General features: G+C 43.7%; 1 protein-coding gene across 3 annotated transcripts in view; it reads left to right on the forward strand.

Moving 5' to 3' along the window:
* SLC16A10 (solute carrier family 16 member 10) overlaps positions 1-18,985 on the forward strand; it is a 119,965-nt gene that overhangs the window by 87,080 nt on the left and 13,900 nt on the right. For all 3 annotated transcript variants that reach the window (XM_054505501.2, XM_045865325.2, XM_064598005.1), the window contains exon 4: positions 13,662-13,805. In XM_054505501.2, the coding sequence (XP_054361476.2) occupies positions 13,662-13,805 (144 nt within the window). The remainder of the gene's footprint in view (positions 1-13,661; positions 13,806-18,985) is intronic.

An 18,985-nucleotide genomic window follows, 5' to 3' on the forward strand; every position in this document is an offset into this window, starting at 1 on the left:
TACCTCTGAAACTAGTAATACATTATATGTTAATTGAATTTAAATAAAAATAAAAAATACATACCCAAAAACCCCAAACAAACTTGGCTTAATTATTTACATAAACTCAGTAAGAATAGTGTTTGACCATGTAGATCCGTTAAATCCAGTTTTGCTGGAACTTTTATAAGGAATCTCCAGATTAAACTTTTAATAACCTTTCTAGGCCAGAATCCAAGCCAAATACGTGCTGTCAGACATGGCTGCAATACCTGTAGATTTGAGCAAATTCCTCTTCTTGAGGTTCCCAAAATATCCTGAGGTTCCTGCATCTGCCAGGAAGTGACATTCTTGACTTATCTGGTAAGGCTGCTGGGAACTCTGTAAGCAAGGTATCTTCCTCATACATTTCCTAATTTTCTACATACAGAGTTGCTTTCCTTATTTCCATCAGTCCTAATTATGTAGCAGAATTTTAACTTAGAAACCTTAGTCTCCAGTGAAAACTAAGTGGTAACCAATTGTGAACTGTTGCACCAGAATTCTTTAGATCTGAAATTTATGAATACATTTCATAATTTTTAAAAACATACTTTTCCATAGGACATTCTTTCAATAAGGCACAAAGCATGTTTTCCAACAGACCCAAGTATCTTTAGTTTCTCTGCAATGAGAAGCCAAAAGCATGAACCTATATTTAATACTCACTGCTTTAATATTTTATCTTATTTCGAAGTGACTTCACTGTCCAATGATTTCAATTTATCATCCAAGCAAAACTTGAAAGTTTCAGGTTACCACAGACTTTAAAATCTATACAGAGGGTCAGATGGGCCATGAAACTGAACAAGACACATTCTGCAGTTTTTGCGGAGGTCAGGATTTTGGGGACAATGCCATGAAGGCTTGTGCATATGAGACCTCCGACCATTTGGAGGAGTTCGGCAAAAAAGGCCAAGCTGGAAGATAGTATTATAAGAAAGGGTTCGGGCGCCTGGGTGGCTCAGTCGGTTAAGCGTCTGCCTTCGGCTCAGGTCATGATCCCAGGGTCCTGGGATCGAGCCCCGCATTGGGCTCTCTGCTCAGCGGGGAGCCTGCTTCTCCCTCTCTCTCTGCTGCTCCCCCTGCTTGTGCTCTATCCCTCTCTCTTTCTCAAATAAGTAATAAAATCTTAAAATTAAAAAAAAAAAAGGGTTCTGTGGAGGGGCCATACCTCTTGATCTGGGAGTTTGTACTGAGGCCAGGAAACATTACGTAAAAAGATGAAATGTTTTTCCTCAGGCTTTGGGGGTCAAATTTGCTCCAGTATTTAAGAATACAGCTCAAGAGTGAGTCCAAAGGAATAGAGGGGGTTTGTCCCAGAGTGGGAAAGACTGGCTGCTGATTTCCAAAGAGGCCTCCCACCAAAGGGAATGAAACTCTGACTTCTGGTCGCATTTTCAGTCAGGGCGTCCCATAGACCTGAGAAAAGACAGGATCTTATGCAGGGTGACTGACCCTACTGTCGCATCCCACCGAGGAGAGGGTCACAGCAAATGGCAATAGCAGTCCCTGCTGGGGTGTCCCCTGCAACAGGGAAAGCCGGACACATGGTTGCCAAACCGGGTTGGAAAAAGAAGGGAGAGGACTCACCCCTCAGATGTGTGGAAATGTGTTTTGCCTGTTGGTCAAGATGCGGCTGGATCTGCCAGAACAAAGGAAAAAGGGGGAGCAAGGTAGCTGAGTCAGCCAGTATCAAGAAAGGGTCCCAACTGTCTCTAAGGTGTGCACATTCACCCTAGATGAGCTGTAGATGGAGTGGGAGAGGAGTGGAAAGGGCTCCTTCACCCTCACAGGCATGGGCAGTCCAACCTGTTTGCCCTCAGACCTTCGGACCACACCAGGGAGCCATCTTGGTCAGGGACCTTCAGTTGTCTGAGGAGTACTAGGGTTGGCTGCCAAAGGGCTGAAAAGAAAAAGGAGAGGGAGGGAAGGATGGTCTGGCGGGTTCCCCATGGGGCTTCAGATCCTCACCAAGGAGTAACTTTGGCCAGAGGTACTAGAGTCCAGTCCACTGAGGGAAAGTCCCAAGAAATTCCTGGAGAATCTGGAAAGAGTCCAGGGCTGATGAGGGTCCCCATACTGGCCACCAAATGTGGGGCATCCCAGTTGGGTGGGGGCCGGTGGCACAGGTGTGAAAGAATTCACCCAGGGTAGAATGAAGGAGATAGAAGTTTATTGAATATACCGCAAGGGAGCAGCGAGCAGGACAGCAAAGGAGGGACTGTCTTCGACAAGGCAGTGAGGAGGGGCCACAGTTACAGGGCAGAGCGAAGGAGGGTGGGAACTTACGGAATTTTCCTTTTTTGGTAATCTTAGGAACTGTGCCTGCTTGTAATAGGTCAGTTAGGGCCTAGGGCTATTTCAAGGGGGGGGTCACTTAATGATCCTGTTTGGGTCAGCTCGTGGTTGGTGGTCGCTGTGGGCCCTTTTGCCTTGCTCAAGTTTCCATTGCTCAAGCCTGTTGCCTAAAAGCGGCCTCTAGTGTTAATGCTTGGGATACGTGCTACAACATGGATGAAACTTGAAGACATTATGCTAAGTGAAATAAGCCATAGAAGGTCAAATACTGTAGGATTCCACTTGGATGAGGTGTCCAGAGTAGTCATATTCATAGAAACAAGGTAGAATGGTGGTTGCCAGGGGTTTGGGGAAATGGGGAGTTAGTGTTTCATGGATACAGTGTTTCAGTCTGGGGAAATGAGAATGTTCTGGGGATGGATGGTGGTGACGGCTACACAAGGTGAGTGTATTTAATGCCACCGAACTGTACACTTAAAAAATGGTTAAAAATGGTAAATACTAGGTGATATACATTTTATTTAAAAATTTTTAAAAAGCTAAAACTTGGGCACAACCTTATCAGAAAGATAAAAATGCCCTCCACAAATTTTCAAAACACCCTTGAGGGGATGGTACTGGCCCAATTGTGAACCAGCGTGCAGTATTGGTTTCAGATCAGGAAACTGATGTCCAAGATCTTGAAATCAGTAAGGAGTAGAGCTCATAATTCAGCTCCAAAGATTTTTTTCCCCCTGCTATGCCTGGGCCTTCCAACTCTCAGTCACAAAGGTTTTCTCTCTGCTGTGCCAACATCCTTAATCCAGACCACTCAGGCCTTCCATTTTCTTTTCTGTCCTCCTCTACCGGTGTGGTCTTTTTCTTCCTGAACACTTTAAAACTACAAAACAGAACTGAACATGTTTAAAATAATGTTAATCAACCTCCCCCCGCCCCCCACCGCCATCCACCCCAGAACTCTGATATATATAGGCTTATTTCTTAAGAAAGGGTAGAACAAACAAACAAACAAACAAACAAACAAACAAACTGGGGGTAGACAATCTCAGAAGTATATGGAAATGACATTAGTGGAAGGAAAACTGATCTAGGCCCAATCCTAACAATTTTTCATCATCAGTCAGATAAAAATTTTTTTCTAACTTGATGTGATACTAGGGAGTGGGTTAGCAATTAGATAATTCTTAGAATTGATAGAGAAGACTCATCACTGTATGCCTTACAAAGCCTGGAGGAGAGGGGGCACATCCCCTTTTCTAAACAAATGCAAACATGGAAACACATGATACCTCAGAAGAGCCTTCATCACAAACCAGAATCCATGTGTGCAGAGCTGCTGAGGCCAGGGTGTATTTTCAGAGTGTTCTTTGAAGTGTTAGCCACACAGGCAGGCTGTGGACTGTGGCTGAGTCCTCTGGAGTCATCTTAGTAGAGGGGAGATGGTCTAACTCCTTCACAGACAGATACTCTTTTCTTGTTTTTGTTTTTAACAAGAGGAGGGGAGGGGTGGGGAGAGGCGGAGGGAGAGGGAGAGAATCCCAAGCAGCCTCCACACCTAGCACGGAGGGCTCGATCTCACGACCCTGAGATCATGACCTAAACCAAAATCAAGAGTTGGAAGCTTAACCAACTGAGCCCCCCACCCGCCTCCAGACAGACACTGTCTTAATTCAGAGTGCAAATTAGCTGGGAACCAGGGGTCTCAGAGAGTGCTGAATCGGTGCCAGGAATGAGAGTCCAAGAAGGCGACTGTTTCGAATCAAATTTGGATTTAGGTGGAATGAATAAATTTAAATAAACCAACAGATTAAATATCTTTAATTGATCAGGAAGGACTAGAACAGTTTTCGATAATTTGTGAAATATCTGGCATAGAAATTGTCAGGGTCGCTAAACTTCAAGTTACTCCAAAACCCTAGTGATTTATTTTCTCTTTTAAGTTGAAGTCCACCTTCTAAAGGATTATTTGAACTGGCATCTAAATCCAAATTGGTTTTGATTGATAATTCCTCTAGAACATTTTGCCAAATCGAGATCTGATCTAATTAATGCTATGTCAGGGATGGACTATTTATCTTTTCTGTTTTGTTTTTTTTTTTTAATCTCAGGGAAATTATTTTTTTAAAAAAGGAAAAATAAATGCTTTTAGGGTTAGAAAATGTTTTCAAAATCAGATCAGGGTTTTTTGAGCCATCAGCCATCTTTCTTCCTTCTGAACTCTTCTGTTTCTGCTCCTTGGTGGCTGTTAAGTAACCTTCACTCTGGAAACTCTTCCCTCTATTTTCTCAGTCCTGACCTTTACGAGTCTTAACAGGGCCACATGTGATAACACACCACAGAAGCCCATTGTGGCGAAATGGAAAGACTGGCCGTTTAAGAAAACAAGCAGCGCCAGCTCCCTGTGCCTCCGAAAGGTCTGTCAGGCCAAAGGTCTGCTCCCTACCTGGTCAGCTGCTGAGGAGGCAGTTGGTACCTGCTCTGCAGGTGTAGTCACAACAGAAACATCTTCGTAGTAAAGCTGGGCTTTACTGGGCTGCCTGAAGATGGTAGCTCTTAAAAATGTTGTTAGGCAAAGAATTTTATGTTTTCACTTCAAATCTTAGCGCTGTTTTATTCTCAAAGCACAGTTGATCAGATTTAACAAGCTAAAACGACATTTGAGGCTGACCTAATCAAGGAGTATCTTTTAATAGCCATAGAGTTCTATTTCAACATTATTATGATATAAAGGGCTTAATTTATGTTTCCAAATCTGTGAGTGTAGTTTTCTTCCACCTTTGATCACCACAGTGGGCTTGCTGCTGTACAGGGCACATGTAAAAAACCTTTCTAGGTGAATGCCCCACTTGTTTTAATTTACTTCCTTTTCTTTTCTTAGCAGAAACAGAGAGAGAAAACACAGTTGCTTAAAAAAGACAGAAAAAAAAAAAAAAAAAAGACCAAACCCTATTTCCTATTCAGATTTCTATTCATCTTACTTTGAAGTCAAAGGGTAGTGTAAAGTTTTGATTTGCAACAAATTCTAAGATTATCCATTAACTACTCTAGCAGAGTTTCTGTTCCCTTTCTAATTTTTAAAGGGGCCAGGCTCTTTTCTTTGAGTTTGTCTTTAAAAAGTATATTTTCAGCAGAACAGTCTTTTAGAGTGATGGAATAGCTTTTCAAATACTGAATGGATGTGTTAGAAACTAAACTGCATCCAAGTGAAAAGCAACAGGCTGAAGCTGTTAATCTCTGGAGTGAAGAGCAAGTGAGTAGAAGTGCTCTGAACTCTGAATCCCTGTTGGAAAGTAGGGAGCTGCAGAAATCATTATTACAAAACCACTGAAAATATTGTGCAGCGTTTACTACCCCATTTTTGGAGGTAGCATGTAACGTAAGAGATACAGGTCCCGTGACCTGGCCACAAGAGTTTATTCTCCTAGGGGCAGAATGAGTGCCTATTGTCCAGTTTGATGATGTGGACGTGAAGAGGAAGGGCAGAAGGGCAGAGAAGCAGAATCCTCACAGGCAAGGACAGATGAGGGCTGCATTGCTGCATTGCTGGAATCCGTTTCTCTCTCAAAGGGCACAGTAACCACAACAACCGTGGAGGACTAATACTGTTGATTTTTCCCGCCCAGTTCTGCAGAGGTAGCCGAAGCTCTGTTAGTGCCACAGCCGGCCGTGCTCTGTTGGAGCTGTTTCTGTCTTGCTTTCCTGGCCTCCCTACATTACTGCCTTTTGTCGTTGTTTTTTTTAGCACTCCGAACTTGACTCAGCAGCTGTTACCGCACGTCCAGCATCAGAAATAGTTATCTTGAAGTGTCCCGTAGTTCCTCTTCTTTAACTATTCCCCAAAGATATATAGTCTAACCTCTAGGTACAAAAGTTTGATCATCTTCTTTATGTAATAAGTTACATAAATGTTACATAAAAGACATTAAGCAAAAACCACCCTTCCCTTTAAAAAGTTGGAGGCAAGGGCAGTTGAGGCTAAAGACCATCATGGTATTGGCCAAATCACACACTTTTAGAAAACAACTATAGGTAATGATCAGACCTTTTTGACCAATAACCTCCTTGCTTTGCTGGTATGTACCACCACTGGGTTTCAAGGGTTTCTACAAATAAAGTGATTTAGGGTTCCCTCCTATTGGGTAGTCTTCTGTTGTGCAACTATTTGTCAGGGACAAGCGGGGGTTTCTAATGCCCTTACATCAGCTTTATTGGAGCTGGTTTTATACTATGGCCACCCATTTAATTTCCTTCGTGGTTGCCTAAAAGCCAGAGGACTCAGCCTGGATTCTCCATGGAAGAACATTATGTCTTATGTCTCCCTGTGTCTGGGACCGTGGCTTCTCTGTAGGGGAGAGATGGAGAGGTCCCCCAGCAAGATGACTTTCTTACGCTCCTGCCTCAGCCTCTCAAAAAGGAATCTGTCTCTGGGCTCTAGTGAGGGGAGAGGAACCTCACCCGTCAGTTGGCTGGTCAGAGACGTGTCATCCGTGGATATAGGTTGAATCACCGTTTACTTGAAGTGGGGATGGTTGGGAGGAAGGGCAAGCTGTCAACTACTTTGTTTTTTTTTTCTTTCTTTCACCCATGATGTAGAATGAGCAGATATTTAGGGATATGAGTTTGTGGTTACTTTGGATAGCAAAATCCAAAAATGGCTTCTGTGGTTAACAAAAGTTGTTGCTCAAATGATGAAAAATGTTTCAGGAGCAGGTAGCATTCAAACTGTCAGCAAGGTTTTGGTAATCTCTGAGAGATGTGCAGCCCTGGAGTAAACACATGTTTGAGAACAGAAATAAAAGACTAACTCCTGCCTGGAAGGCACTTAAACATTCAGATAAAGTCTACTTGAAACAACTGCTCTACAAAATGATGTTATTCCTTATGCACTAGTGGCCTCTGTTTTAAGCTCTGTATTGGTTTAAAAAATTAGATTGGGGGTGTCTGGGTGGCTCAGTTGGTTGAGTGCCCAGCTCATGATCTCATGGTCCTGCGATCAAGCCCCACCTTGGGCTCTGTACTCAGTGGGGAGTCTGCTTGAGAGTCTCTCTCTCCCTCTCTTTCTCTCTCTCTAAAATAAAGCTTTAAAAAAATGCTCATTAAAAAAAAGTGAGATTAAGGGGCGCTTGGGTGGCTCAGTCAGTTGAGCCTCTGACTCTTGATTTCAGCTCAGGTCAAGATCTCAGGGTCGTGGGATCGGGCTCCACGCTGGGCTCTGCGCTGAGTGTGGAGCCTGCTTGGGATTCTCTCTCTCCCTCTGCCCCTCCCCCCCCCAAAAAAGTTAAAAGTTAAATATGGAAACATCTGTCCAACATTTGAATGTCCTTATCCATATAACTTTCTTAGACATATCGATTTTGCCTAATATTCATGTTTCTGCTGAAGTGCACGCCAGTCTCCAGAGGATGAGACATAGGCAGAGATTCATGAAATAATGTGCAGCAATCATGGGAGGCCCAGGCTGCAAGGAGAAAACACCAGATCTTCGAGGTACTGGTACCTCAGTGAGGAAGGATCTCTAGGACCCAGAGATCGGCATCCCTAGATTCTGTTCTCTAACCCCTCAGATTCCCTTACTTACTGACCAAAGAAACTTCTTTAGCTTGCAGATTTTGGCTGTGGGAGGAGGTAGTAGAAGCTGAAGTTCTTGTTTTATTTTAACAGCAACAACAGCAACGAATTTCAATGAAATAATACCCCTTATAGTTGAAGAACTAAGTTCCCACTTAAGCATAATTTGATTTTACAAAACTTACCCACTTTCAAAAGACCCAAAATATTTCACCTTAATATTCCTTTTAAGGATTACAAAGTAGAACAAGGGGGAATAATAAACCATTAATAAAGAATAATAGCAGTTTGGCAGGCAGGTGTTCTTAGTTTCATCAAAAGAATGACTAGTAAATTTACTTTTGGGGGGTTTTTTTTGTTTTTTTTTGAAGATTTTATTTATTTATTTATTTGACAGAGAGAGACAGCGAGAAAAGGAACACAAGCAGGGGGAGTGGGAGAGGGAGAAGCAGGCTTCCTGCCAAGCAGGGAGCCCGATGCGGGGCTCGATCCCAAGACACTGGGATCATGACCTGAGCTGAAGGCAGACACTTAACGATTGAGCCACCCAGGCACCCCTAAATTTAGTTTTTTTGAATACTAAAAATGTCTTTTGAAAAGTTATAATAGATCCTTTGGGTACTTACTGAAGTAGATTAATACATTAAGTCTGGATTCAAATTCCAACATAAAGCTGATGAATACCCATAATTATATCCTACCTACCTTAAATCAGGTTATTCATTTTCTTCAGAATTGAGCTGGAATCCATCTTTCCACTTTGTCTGATTTCACTTATGGAGGAGTGATAAGGGCCTGGAGGAATAAGCCAGTTTGAGGTTACCTTTATCATAAACAGCTATCTTATCTTTGCAGCCACAAGTGGATTTCTTAGACCAACACCATTCAGTAGAAATATAATGCAAGCCACATATGTGATTTATAATTTTCTAGTTTCCATATTTAAAAATAATAAATGAAATTAGTTTCACAGTATATTTAACAGTATATATTTATTTAATATAGGCAAAATATTTCAACTTGGAATCAGTTTTTAAATTGTTGAGATATTTTGCATGCTTTCTTTTTAGTAAGTCTTCTAAGTTTGCTGTGTTTTTTTTTTTTTTTAAGATTTTATTTATTTGACAGAGAGAGACACAGTGAGAGAGGGAACACAAGCAGGAGGAGTGGGAGAGGGAGAAGCAGGCTTCCCGCCGAGCAGGGAGCCTGATGCGGGGCTCGATCCCAGGACCCTGGGACCATGACCTGAGCCGAAGGCAGACGCTCAACGACTGAGCCACCCGGGCGCCCCTTGCTGTGTGTTTTATACTTAGCACATCTCAGTCTGCAGTAGCTCCATTTTCAGTGCTCAGTAGTGCCCGTGTGGCTAGTAGCTGCCGTACCGGACAGCACAGTGTTAGCACGGTGCGTGTAAGGAGGCAGCTGGAGGTGAGGCTGCAGGAGCAAAGTAGGAAGGCTTTCATCTGTCAAACCAGGAGTCGGAGCTTTACCCTGAAGGCTATGGGAGCCATCAAAGGATCTTAGGCAGAGAAGTGTTTTTAATTTTGAACTTAATCTGGTGGTCTCAGAGAATAGAGATTCAGGAGTGGGGGCTCAAGCAAGAAGTATGCTAGAAGGCTATTGTTGTCTAAGTGAGGAGTGATAGGAACCTAAACTAAGGCAACCCTCCCTCGGGTCCCCTCCCTCTTCAGGAGCTTTGTACTATCACTTTACCATCACTCAATAAACCTTGCTTTGCTGCCCGCAAAAAAAGAAAAAAGAAAAAAAAGAGGAACCTAAACTAAAACACGGGGAACAAAGACCAAAGGAAGTGTGTCTAAGAAGGGTAGGAGGTAAGATCATCAGAATTTAGGTAGGGGTGACTCTGGATCTTGGGGAACAGAGAGGGAGTAATTTAGGGTGGTTATCTAGTTTCTCCCTTGGGTAGTTGGGCCAACAGTAGTAGTGTTACCTGAAATGGAGGGAGGGCAGGTTGTGAGGGGGAGAGGAGTTCAGCATGGGGCATGGTGGCTTTGAGATGTCTTTGGAACAGGCAAGTGGATGGGTCTAGTTTGACATGTAAGAGTTGACACAAGAGAATGCGTCGCCTTAGAAGCTAGAAAGGCTGGGTAGGAATAGTCAGTACTTAAGCTGCCAATGAAAACATTAGGCAGTGACAAGAAGGGGATGTAAGACAGAGATAATCAAGGACAGCTTTATAGAAAAGGTGGGATTTGAGCAGTCTTAAAGAAACAGTCAACAAAACCAAAAGACAACCGACAGAATGGGAGAAGATATTTGCAAATGACATGTCAGATAAAGGGCTAGTATCCAAAATCTATAAAGAACTTCTCAAACTCAACACCCAAAGAACAAATGATCCAATCAAGAAATGGGCAGAAGACATGAACAGACATTTTTCCAAAGAAGACACCCAAATGGCCAACAGACACATGAAAAAGTGCTCAACATCGCTCGGCATCATGGAAATCCAAATCAAAACCTCAGTGAGATACCACCTCACACCAGTCAGAATGGCTAAAATTAACAAGTCAGGGAACGACAGATGTTGGCGGGGATGCGGAAAAAGGGGAACCCTCCTACACTGTTGGTGGGAATGCAAGCTGGTGCAGCCACTCTGGAAAACAGTATGGAGGTTCCTCAAAAAATTGAAAATAGAGCTGCCCTACGACCCAGCAATTGCACTACTGGGTATTTACCCCAGAGATACAAATGTAGTGATCCAAAGGGGTACGTGCACCCCGATGTTTATAGCAGCAATGTCCACAATAGCCAAACTATAGAAAGAGCCAAGATGTCCATCAACAGATGAATGGATAAAGAAGATGTAGTATATATATACAATGGAATATTATGCAGCCATCAAAAGGAATGAAATCTTACCATTTGCAACGACGTGGATAGAACTGGAGGGTATTATGCTGAGCGAAATAAGTCAATCAGAGAAAGACATGTATCATGATCTCACTGATATGAGGAATTCTTAATCTCAGGAAACAAACTGAGGGTTGCTGGAGTGATGGGGGGTGGGAGGGATGGGGTGGCTGAGTGATAGACATTGGGGAGGGTATGTGCTATGGTGAGCGCTGTGAATTGTGTAAGACTGTTGGCTCATGGACCTCTACCTCTGAAACAAATAATACATTATATGTTTAAAAAAAACAAGAAGAAGATAGCAGGAAGGGAAAAATGAAGGGGGGTGGGAATTGGAGGGGTAGACGAACCATGAGAGACTATGGACTCTGAGAAACAAACTGAGGGTTCTAGAGGGGAAGGGGGTGGGGGGATGGGTTAGCCCGGTGATGGGTATTAAATGCACGTACTGCATGGAGCACTGGGTGTTATACACAAACAATGAATCATGGAACACTACATCAAAAACTAATGATGTAATGTATGGTGATTAACATAACATAATAAAAAAAAAAGGAAAGAGGGGCGCCTGGGTGGCTCAGCCAGTTAAGCGACTGCCTTCGGCTCAGGTCATGATCCTGGAGTCCCGGGATCGAGTCCCGCATCGGGCTCCCTGCTCGGCGGGGAGTCTGCTTCTCCCTCTGACCCTCCCCCCTCTCATGTGCTTGCTCTCTCTCATTCTCTCTCAAATAAATAAAATCTTAAAAAAAAAAAAAAAGGAAAGAAAGAATGGGTGGGATTCAGAAAGTCAAAGAAGATGGAAGAGGTAGCAGAAATGTAGAGGTAAGAAAGTGTGAGATGTGTTTAAGCGACACCGAATAAACCTGTCCTGCTGGGCCAGATAGGATTAGGGCTAAGATCAAAGCCGGCCTAATGCAGTTTGCAGGCATGTTTTGTTTGGCTTGCATGGGGTTAGATCATGCCAGGTTCTAAATTTAAGGTAGGTGCCAACATTTCCACACAAAAAAATTTCTGACTTTCCTTTAAAAGAAAAGGGGGCTGGGAGATAGACTTGGCAACATGGTGGTCCTATATGGTAATAATCAACTTAAGTATGTGCTCCCTCTCCCCAACAAGTCTGTTTCACTCCTTAATGTTACTTGCCTGAGTCCTGTAGACATTTGCATTTTCTGCTTTTGAGTTGAGGATCAGTAGGTAATAAAGGCAAAAAGATAGACTGGTAACAGGTTATGAAGGGCTTTTAATACCAAAGTAAAGAATATAAATATAGGTGTTGGCATATCCAAGCGGGCATAAAAATGCAAAATGGAAGTCTCTTAAGGGGATGTCATTCATCCCTGAAGGCTACTAGGATCCCCTGGGAACATCAGGCCATTGAACTTGCTGGGTGATTTGCTTTGCAGGCTTCTGGAATTCAGGCCAAAGTTTGATGTAGGGAACAGTAAGTCTGATTGTTTCAAACAACTGTTTGGATTTGTTAAAACATCTCTGTGATTTCAGAGAAAACAGTAGGAGTACAGACATGCTTTTTATCCTTACTGTGAGAACACAGATGATCATTGAGAGAATGGAAGTGCTAAGATAGGGGTGACACTTAGGGGCTGTGGAGCAAAGCTTATGCTAGTGGGTGCTGAGTTGCATGTTTTATCACCCAGGATAACACCTGCCTGGTCACACTGCCTTTTAAAACATTGTCAGGTGCCCGTTTTACAGTCACTGTCCTAGGTACAGTGTAAATTAAGGGAAAAAGGTCCTTTAAAAAAGGCTAAAATTAATATACAGCAAGAGTACAAGCCAGGGCGCCTGGGTGGCTCAGTTGGTTAAGCAACTGCCTTCGGCTCAGGTCATGATCCTGGAGTCCTGGGATCGAGTCCCACATCGGTCTCCCTGCTCAACAGGGAATCTGCTTCTCCCTCTGACCCTCCCTCCTCTCATGCACTCTTTCTCATTCTTGCTCTCTCAAATAAATAAATAAATAAATCTTTAAAAAAAAAAAGAGTACAAGCCAGGAAGAGAGGGAGAAGCAGGCCCCCCGTGGAGCAGGGAGCCCGACGTGGGGCTCCATCCCAGGACTCTGGGATCATGACCTGAGCCGAAGGCAGATGCTTAACCGACTGAACTACCCAGGCGTCCCCTAAAATTACTATCTAATCATTATTAACTGTGTCGGTCACTATTCTAAGTTCTTTAGACAGATATTTTACTTTAATCCTCATAACCACCTTCTTGAGGTACTGTTGCTATCTCCATTTTATAGACAAGGAAACTGAGGACGTACAGGTTAAGACCTTACTCAGGGTCATCAGGCTGCTAAGGGATGGACCCTAGACTTGAACCCAGGCAGTCTCTCTAAGAGGCTTTTCTCCTAAGTGCTGTGTTCAGCTGCCTCTGGATCTGTCCGTTTTGATGGCACACGGGCAGATTCACAGGTAGGGACCCTTACGCTCTCAGCCTGGAAGCTCCGGGACAGCTTATTTCAGGGCTGTCAGTTTGGGTCAGGTTCTCCAAGAAGATATGAAACTGCCTTAAATTGCCTTTAAGAGAGCAGATAATTGGGTCCTTAGGTGACCTTGAGAGAGCAAGGTTGTCTGGTATGTTTAAAGTATGTTCTCTTCCTTTAGCTAATGGCTCAATGTCAACTTAGAAAATGTGTGTTGGTAATGCGTTTTTGAAGTAAGACCTCGCATAAGGATTCTTGTTTCTCTTATGCAAGCTAAATCACGTTAGCCTTGTCTTCATATGTTCTGATGAAAAATTCTCACAGAAGAAATTTTATAAATATTTGAATTTGGAAGGGGGTGAGAGTCCATAACATTGTGGAGACACAAAGGCATTTTGTGTCAAAACTTGTCAATTTTTCCTACCGTATTTAGTGTTGCCTCTTTCTCTTTGGTCCACAGATGAAACATGTGAATGAAAGATTTCAAGATGGAAAAAATAAAGAGGTGGTTCTCATGTGCATTGGCATCACTTCAGGGGTTGGACGGCTGCTCTTTGGCAGGATTGCAGATTATGTGCCTGGTGTGAAGAAGGTTTATCTTCAGGTACTTTCTTAAGCCACTTTTCCCCCAGCAAAATTATCTTTATCTCCTCATGTCTCGTTTTATATATTTATTTGCTTAAATTCTTCTGTAAAAATGACAGATACTTTCTGGAACCTAACTTCTACCAGCAGTTTTTCAAGGGCAAAATCGGTTATGAGTTTTGGGTTTTCAGCATGGGACATTGGCGATCAAACAATCTTACTTGTTTTGTCATGGAACTCCACCAAATCAGAATGTTTTTTGCCCATTGCTTTTCCTAAGAAGAATGTTTTATTTTTGGCACAGTTCTCACAGTCCTGCGCCTTTTGCAATACCTTTTGAAGTTTATGGGGGTGTGTTTCTTCTGAACTCCTTACTGCAGATTGCCTCCTGGGTGTTGAGAGGTGTGCACTAAACCAATGCTAATTCCAAGATCCTACTGACACTCATTTGATAAGTTCTTAAATGACTCCTCCCTGCTAGACGCTGGGCTGAATGCTGCAGATGAAGCATGAAACATGATCTGTGCCCTCAGTTAGTAGCTAATGGTCTCATGGGTAGACAGATAACAGTGTTGCAGCACATTGGAATAATGACCATTCGAGATGGGTGCCATAGAAACGTAGGCTCCAAACATCTGAATCACTAGCGAGGGTCTGAGCAGGCTTCCTGGGCTGGTGGGCCGTTAAGAGGTGAGCGGTAGTCAGATAGCTGAAGCAGAGAAGTGTGTTCCAGGCCGAGGAAACCACATGGACAGGGAGGTGGAGGTGTGACACAGTATATTATGTCTGGGAAACTGAACAAAAGGAGAGATAAAGGGAATGGAGGGAGAGGCTCAGGAGCCAGGTTAGGAAGAGGATGAACACTATCCTGAAATCTACCAGGAGCCATGAGAGGGTTTTAACCAAGGAAGTGACACGATAGGAGTTGTATTTTATTAAGCTTAATCCAGGAACTGTGTAGGGTGGAATGAAGTGGAGGAGGGGCAAGAGTGCAGACGGTCCCAGAAAGCTACATACTGTATAGCTCCCTTTCTGGGAAGTGGCCAGAATGGGCAGCGCCACGAGACAAAGTAGATTTGTGGTTGCCTGGGGCTGGGGGAGGAGGTGGTGGGGTAACTGCTACAGGGTATGGGGATCCTTTTTGGGGTGATACAAATATTCTAAAATTAGGCATTAGTGATGGTGGTATGACTTTGTTAACTCAGGCCCACTCATTATGAATTTATTATCTCAATAAAGCTGTTGTTTAAAAAAAGTGGAGGCAGAGAGACTAGTTGGAGACTGTTGAAGTAGTCTAGGCAGGAGGAACCAAGGCAGAAACATTGGAATCAGACAGGGTGTAAAATAGGGATATTGGGAATGAGAGTTTGATGGAGCCACCTCAGCTGGGTCTGAGATTTGTGGCTCCCATCAGAGTGGATGGTTGTGCTGTTTCATTAAGATCAATAATTCAGTAATGGAGTAAGATGCTCAGTTCATTGTTGCCATTTTAAATTTGTGGGGTTTGTGGGAAAGCCGGGTTTGGAGCTCCTGAGAGAGTCTCAGAGACCCGTGGGACTTCGGCATCCATGGGCTGTATGGCGGGAGCGGAGGAGCGGGGTGTGCAGCGGAGAATGGAAGGGGTGCCCAGACTGGTGGGAAGGAAGCAGGGCACAGAGTGTTTTCAGAGACAGGAGTGGTCAGCAGTGTTGGCAGCTAGTGAGAGGGCAAGCACATTAAAGACTAAAAGGTTTTCACTGGATTTAGCTGCAGAGTTTCACTGGAGTGGCAGGTGCTAAAGATGGATCATGATCACTGAGTAGGTGGCCATGTGGACTACTTTGCCCAAAAGCTTGGCTCTGAAGGGAAGGTGAAGGGGAGCCCCGGGAGGGGGCAGTTAGAGATTGGGGCAGTGAGTGTGTCTCCTCACTCTGTAGATGGGAGGCAGTATTTGGGTTGGGTCTTGAAGGAGAAGTGGGATTTGGGTGCAGGAAAATAATTGGAAAAGGCATTTACTACAGATATAGTAACTTCCATTGATTGATTTGAAAAAACAGCATCCACCCTTTACTGAGTACTTCCATGTGCCAGACGTGCATTCTCTGGTATTCCTCACCCCAGCCCTCTGACGACGGTATCGTGGTCACTTGTACTTAGAGGTGTGAACCCTGAGGAACAGAGAGGCGGCCTCACTGTGGGTGTCTGTGTGTAGGTCCCAGCAGACAGCTGCAGAAAGGAGCCTGGGCATATGGGGGAAGGAAGTGTCCATAGCTGGTAGAGTGGTACTTTTGAAAGCATTTACTGTATTATGATCATTCCCCTTTTATTAGGACCCAGCTGTGAATATTGTTGTGGATCAGTTGGTCTTCTTCTCAAGGGTCAAGAGAACCCTCTAATGGACACTTGTTGCATTACAGACTTTCAGCTTCCTTTCATTCTTTCCAGAGATTGTGTCTACTCTGCTCTAGGCTAGACCTTGGCGGGGTGATGCACACACGACGTGCGTGGCCCCCCTGAGTTCCTGGAGCAAAACTGGGGGCAGGAAAAATGAAGAACTCAAGAAGACAGGGAGAGTGACATGGGAAGAGGTTGGAAAGTTAGGAAGGGCCAGATTATACAGGACCTTAAAAGCCAAAATGAAGAGATTTTACTTTAAGTGTAGTGGGTCTTTGTTGGAGAATGACGTGGTCTGATTTCACATTTTTTTTTAAAGCTATATTTATTTGATTCGGGGCAGAGGGAGAGAATCTCAAGGAGACTTCCCACTGAGCGTGGAGCCCAACACAGGGCTCAATCTCACGACCCTGAGATCATGACCTTAGCCGAAATCAAGAGTCAGGCGCCCCTGATTTCACATTTTATTTTTTATTTTATTTTTTTAAAAGATTTTATTTATTTTTTTTGAGAGAGCGGGAGCATGAGCAGGGGGAGGGACAGAGGGAGAAGAGGCTCTCTGCTGAGCAGGGAGCCCGATGCGGGGCTCGATCCCAGGAGCCTGGGATCATGACCTGAGCCGAAGGCAGACGCCTAACAACTGAGCCACCCAGGTGCCCCCTGATTTCACATTTTAAAGTCACTGTGATTGTATGTGGAGGAGAGATTCCTGGGCTAGAAGCAGTAATCCCTTCTCCACAGTAGTGTGTGCTGAGTCACAGTGAGGGGTTGCATTTCCGAGAGGCCTGTGAAGGAGGCAGAAGGCCTTCCGTGGGCCGTGTGGCTGTGGGGGGCCACCAGCGGGCCCCGCCTGTGAACAGAGTGCCACAGGCCCAACCCATGTGGACTCGCTCCTTTATATCACTCCCCGCCTCTGTCTCTCCTTTTTCCTGGCTCCTCTGCCCAACTCCCAACCGTTCAGTGTGGTTTTTGGTTCTTGGCTGTTCTCTGCTGCAGCCAACTCCAGCTCTGCCTGTTTGCTTATTCCCACTGTTCTTTCCCTCGCTGGCTGGCTGCCTTTTGGCCTCGCCTCTGAGAGCTGGAGCTCCCACTGCTTACCTTCCTTACCTTCTCGTCCCTGGTGGTGCGGACATACCTGCTCCCTGCTCTTGTCTGTGACAGCCTAACCTCACGGGGCTGTGACGGTTCTCTCCCCTCCCCGTCTCCTAGCAGCTGGGCACAGAACACACTTCACGACCTCCCACATGGTCTCATTTCTGGTCACAGTCATCTTGGGTCTGGGAGGCTGCAGAGCAGAAAAGCACAGGCTCTGGAGTGAGACATGATTTCACCCCAGTTCTTGTCACCAGCTGTCTCCAGAACCGGCCAAGGGCTGCGGTGAGGATTCATAGTGACAACTTATGTAAAGTGTCGGCCCAGAGTGCATGATTAATAAATCCTTCCTTTGATTATGTTTTAATAGTCTATCAAATACTGAAGCAGATCCTGATTTGGAACAGGTCTCAAGAAAGGAGACCTTGGTTATCCCGAACTAGACATCTTTGCTTATAATTTTTTTAAAGTAATCTGTACACCCAACATGGGGCTCAAACTCACAACCCTGAGATCAAGAGTTGCATGCTTTACCAGGTGAGCCAGCCAGGTGCCCCAGAGACCTTTGCTGATAGATAGACTCAACTTTTTGTTCAGGAGTCTCACGCTTTTGCTTCAGAGTTCTGAATGTAAACTCTGTCAAGGTCCTGGTTTCCAGGTATTTTCAGCCTAACCGTTTTAAATGCTGAGCAAAGAGATGACTAACTGCATTATATGGAATAATAATGGTTAAAGGCTTTCTGCTCTGGGTTCCTAGCTAGAAAAATCTGGAAACTTTATAGTGAATAAATTTGTAGGAGCAACACTTGAATCTAACTGTGGCCAGTTGTGTGTCTGCCTCTGAAAATGCCTTCTGCTTATTCACATGCAGCTCATTTTTCTTCTTGAGCTATACTTAGATTCCTGAGCAAAACTTAAACACATTTCTCCAAGAATGTTTTTTGTGATAGAAATGGGGAAGGATAACAACAACAACAAAAAAAAAACAATTTTTTTTGTTCTTTAAGTATGTAAACTAACTTAAGCAAGGGGTTCTATAATAGAACCTATAATATTGTGACAGAAGATATTTCCTTGGATGATTTTAAGAAAACAAAAGCAGGAAATACACCTCAACAGTGCCAGAGGCTAGAAGAGAATTAGGGACCTTTGAATACCTCATTTAAATCCAACCAGAGCTGCTATGTTTGAGGAGGGGAAAGAAGATTGTAGTAATATTAAATTTATTTATCTTTCAAACTGGAGCCCAGTATTTACAAATCAATATTTGATGTATGGATCAATATTTATTTGGGGAAGTGATGAAGTACAGAAACTCCCGTATGAACAGTTCACCAGCTATTTTCTGAGAGAGACTAAAGGATAAATGTGTAAATGCCTTTGAACTCAATTCTTAATGAAAAACCAAGAAATTTTACTTTTAAATAACAATTTCTATTTAAGTTATTAAAACTTAACAATTTTGAATAAAAACTAGTAATTATTGTCAAATAATTGAAAAGAGAGAATATAGTTAATATAGTTTTACCTATAGTTTATAGGAGAACTCGTAGTCAGGTAAAGTATTAAGAAATTATAAGCTCAAATATATAGTAATAAATTTGAAAGGTGGGGAGGGGCAGAGGGAGAGGGAAAGAGAGAATCTTAAGCAGACTTCACGCCCAGTGCAGAGCCCAGCCGACATGGGGCTGGATCTCATGACCCTGAGATCGTAACTTGAGCCAAATCAAGAGT

Source organism: Mirounga angustirostris, unplaced genomic scaffold (assembly GCF_029215605.1).
Source record: "Mirounga angustirostris isolate CCGP_5_RB_7025 unplaced genomic scaffold, mMirAng1.0.hap1 SCAF_8, whole genome shotgun sequence".
NCBI classification, from domain to species: Eukaryota; Metazoa; Chordata; class Mammalia; order Carnivora; family Phocidae; genus Mirounga; species Mirounga angustirostris.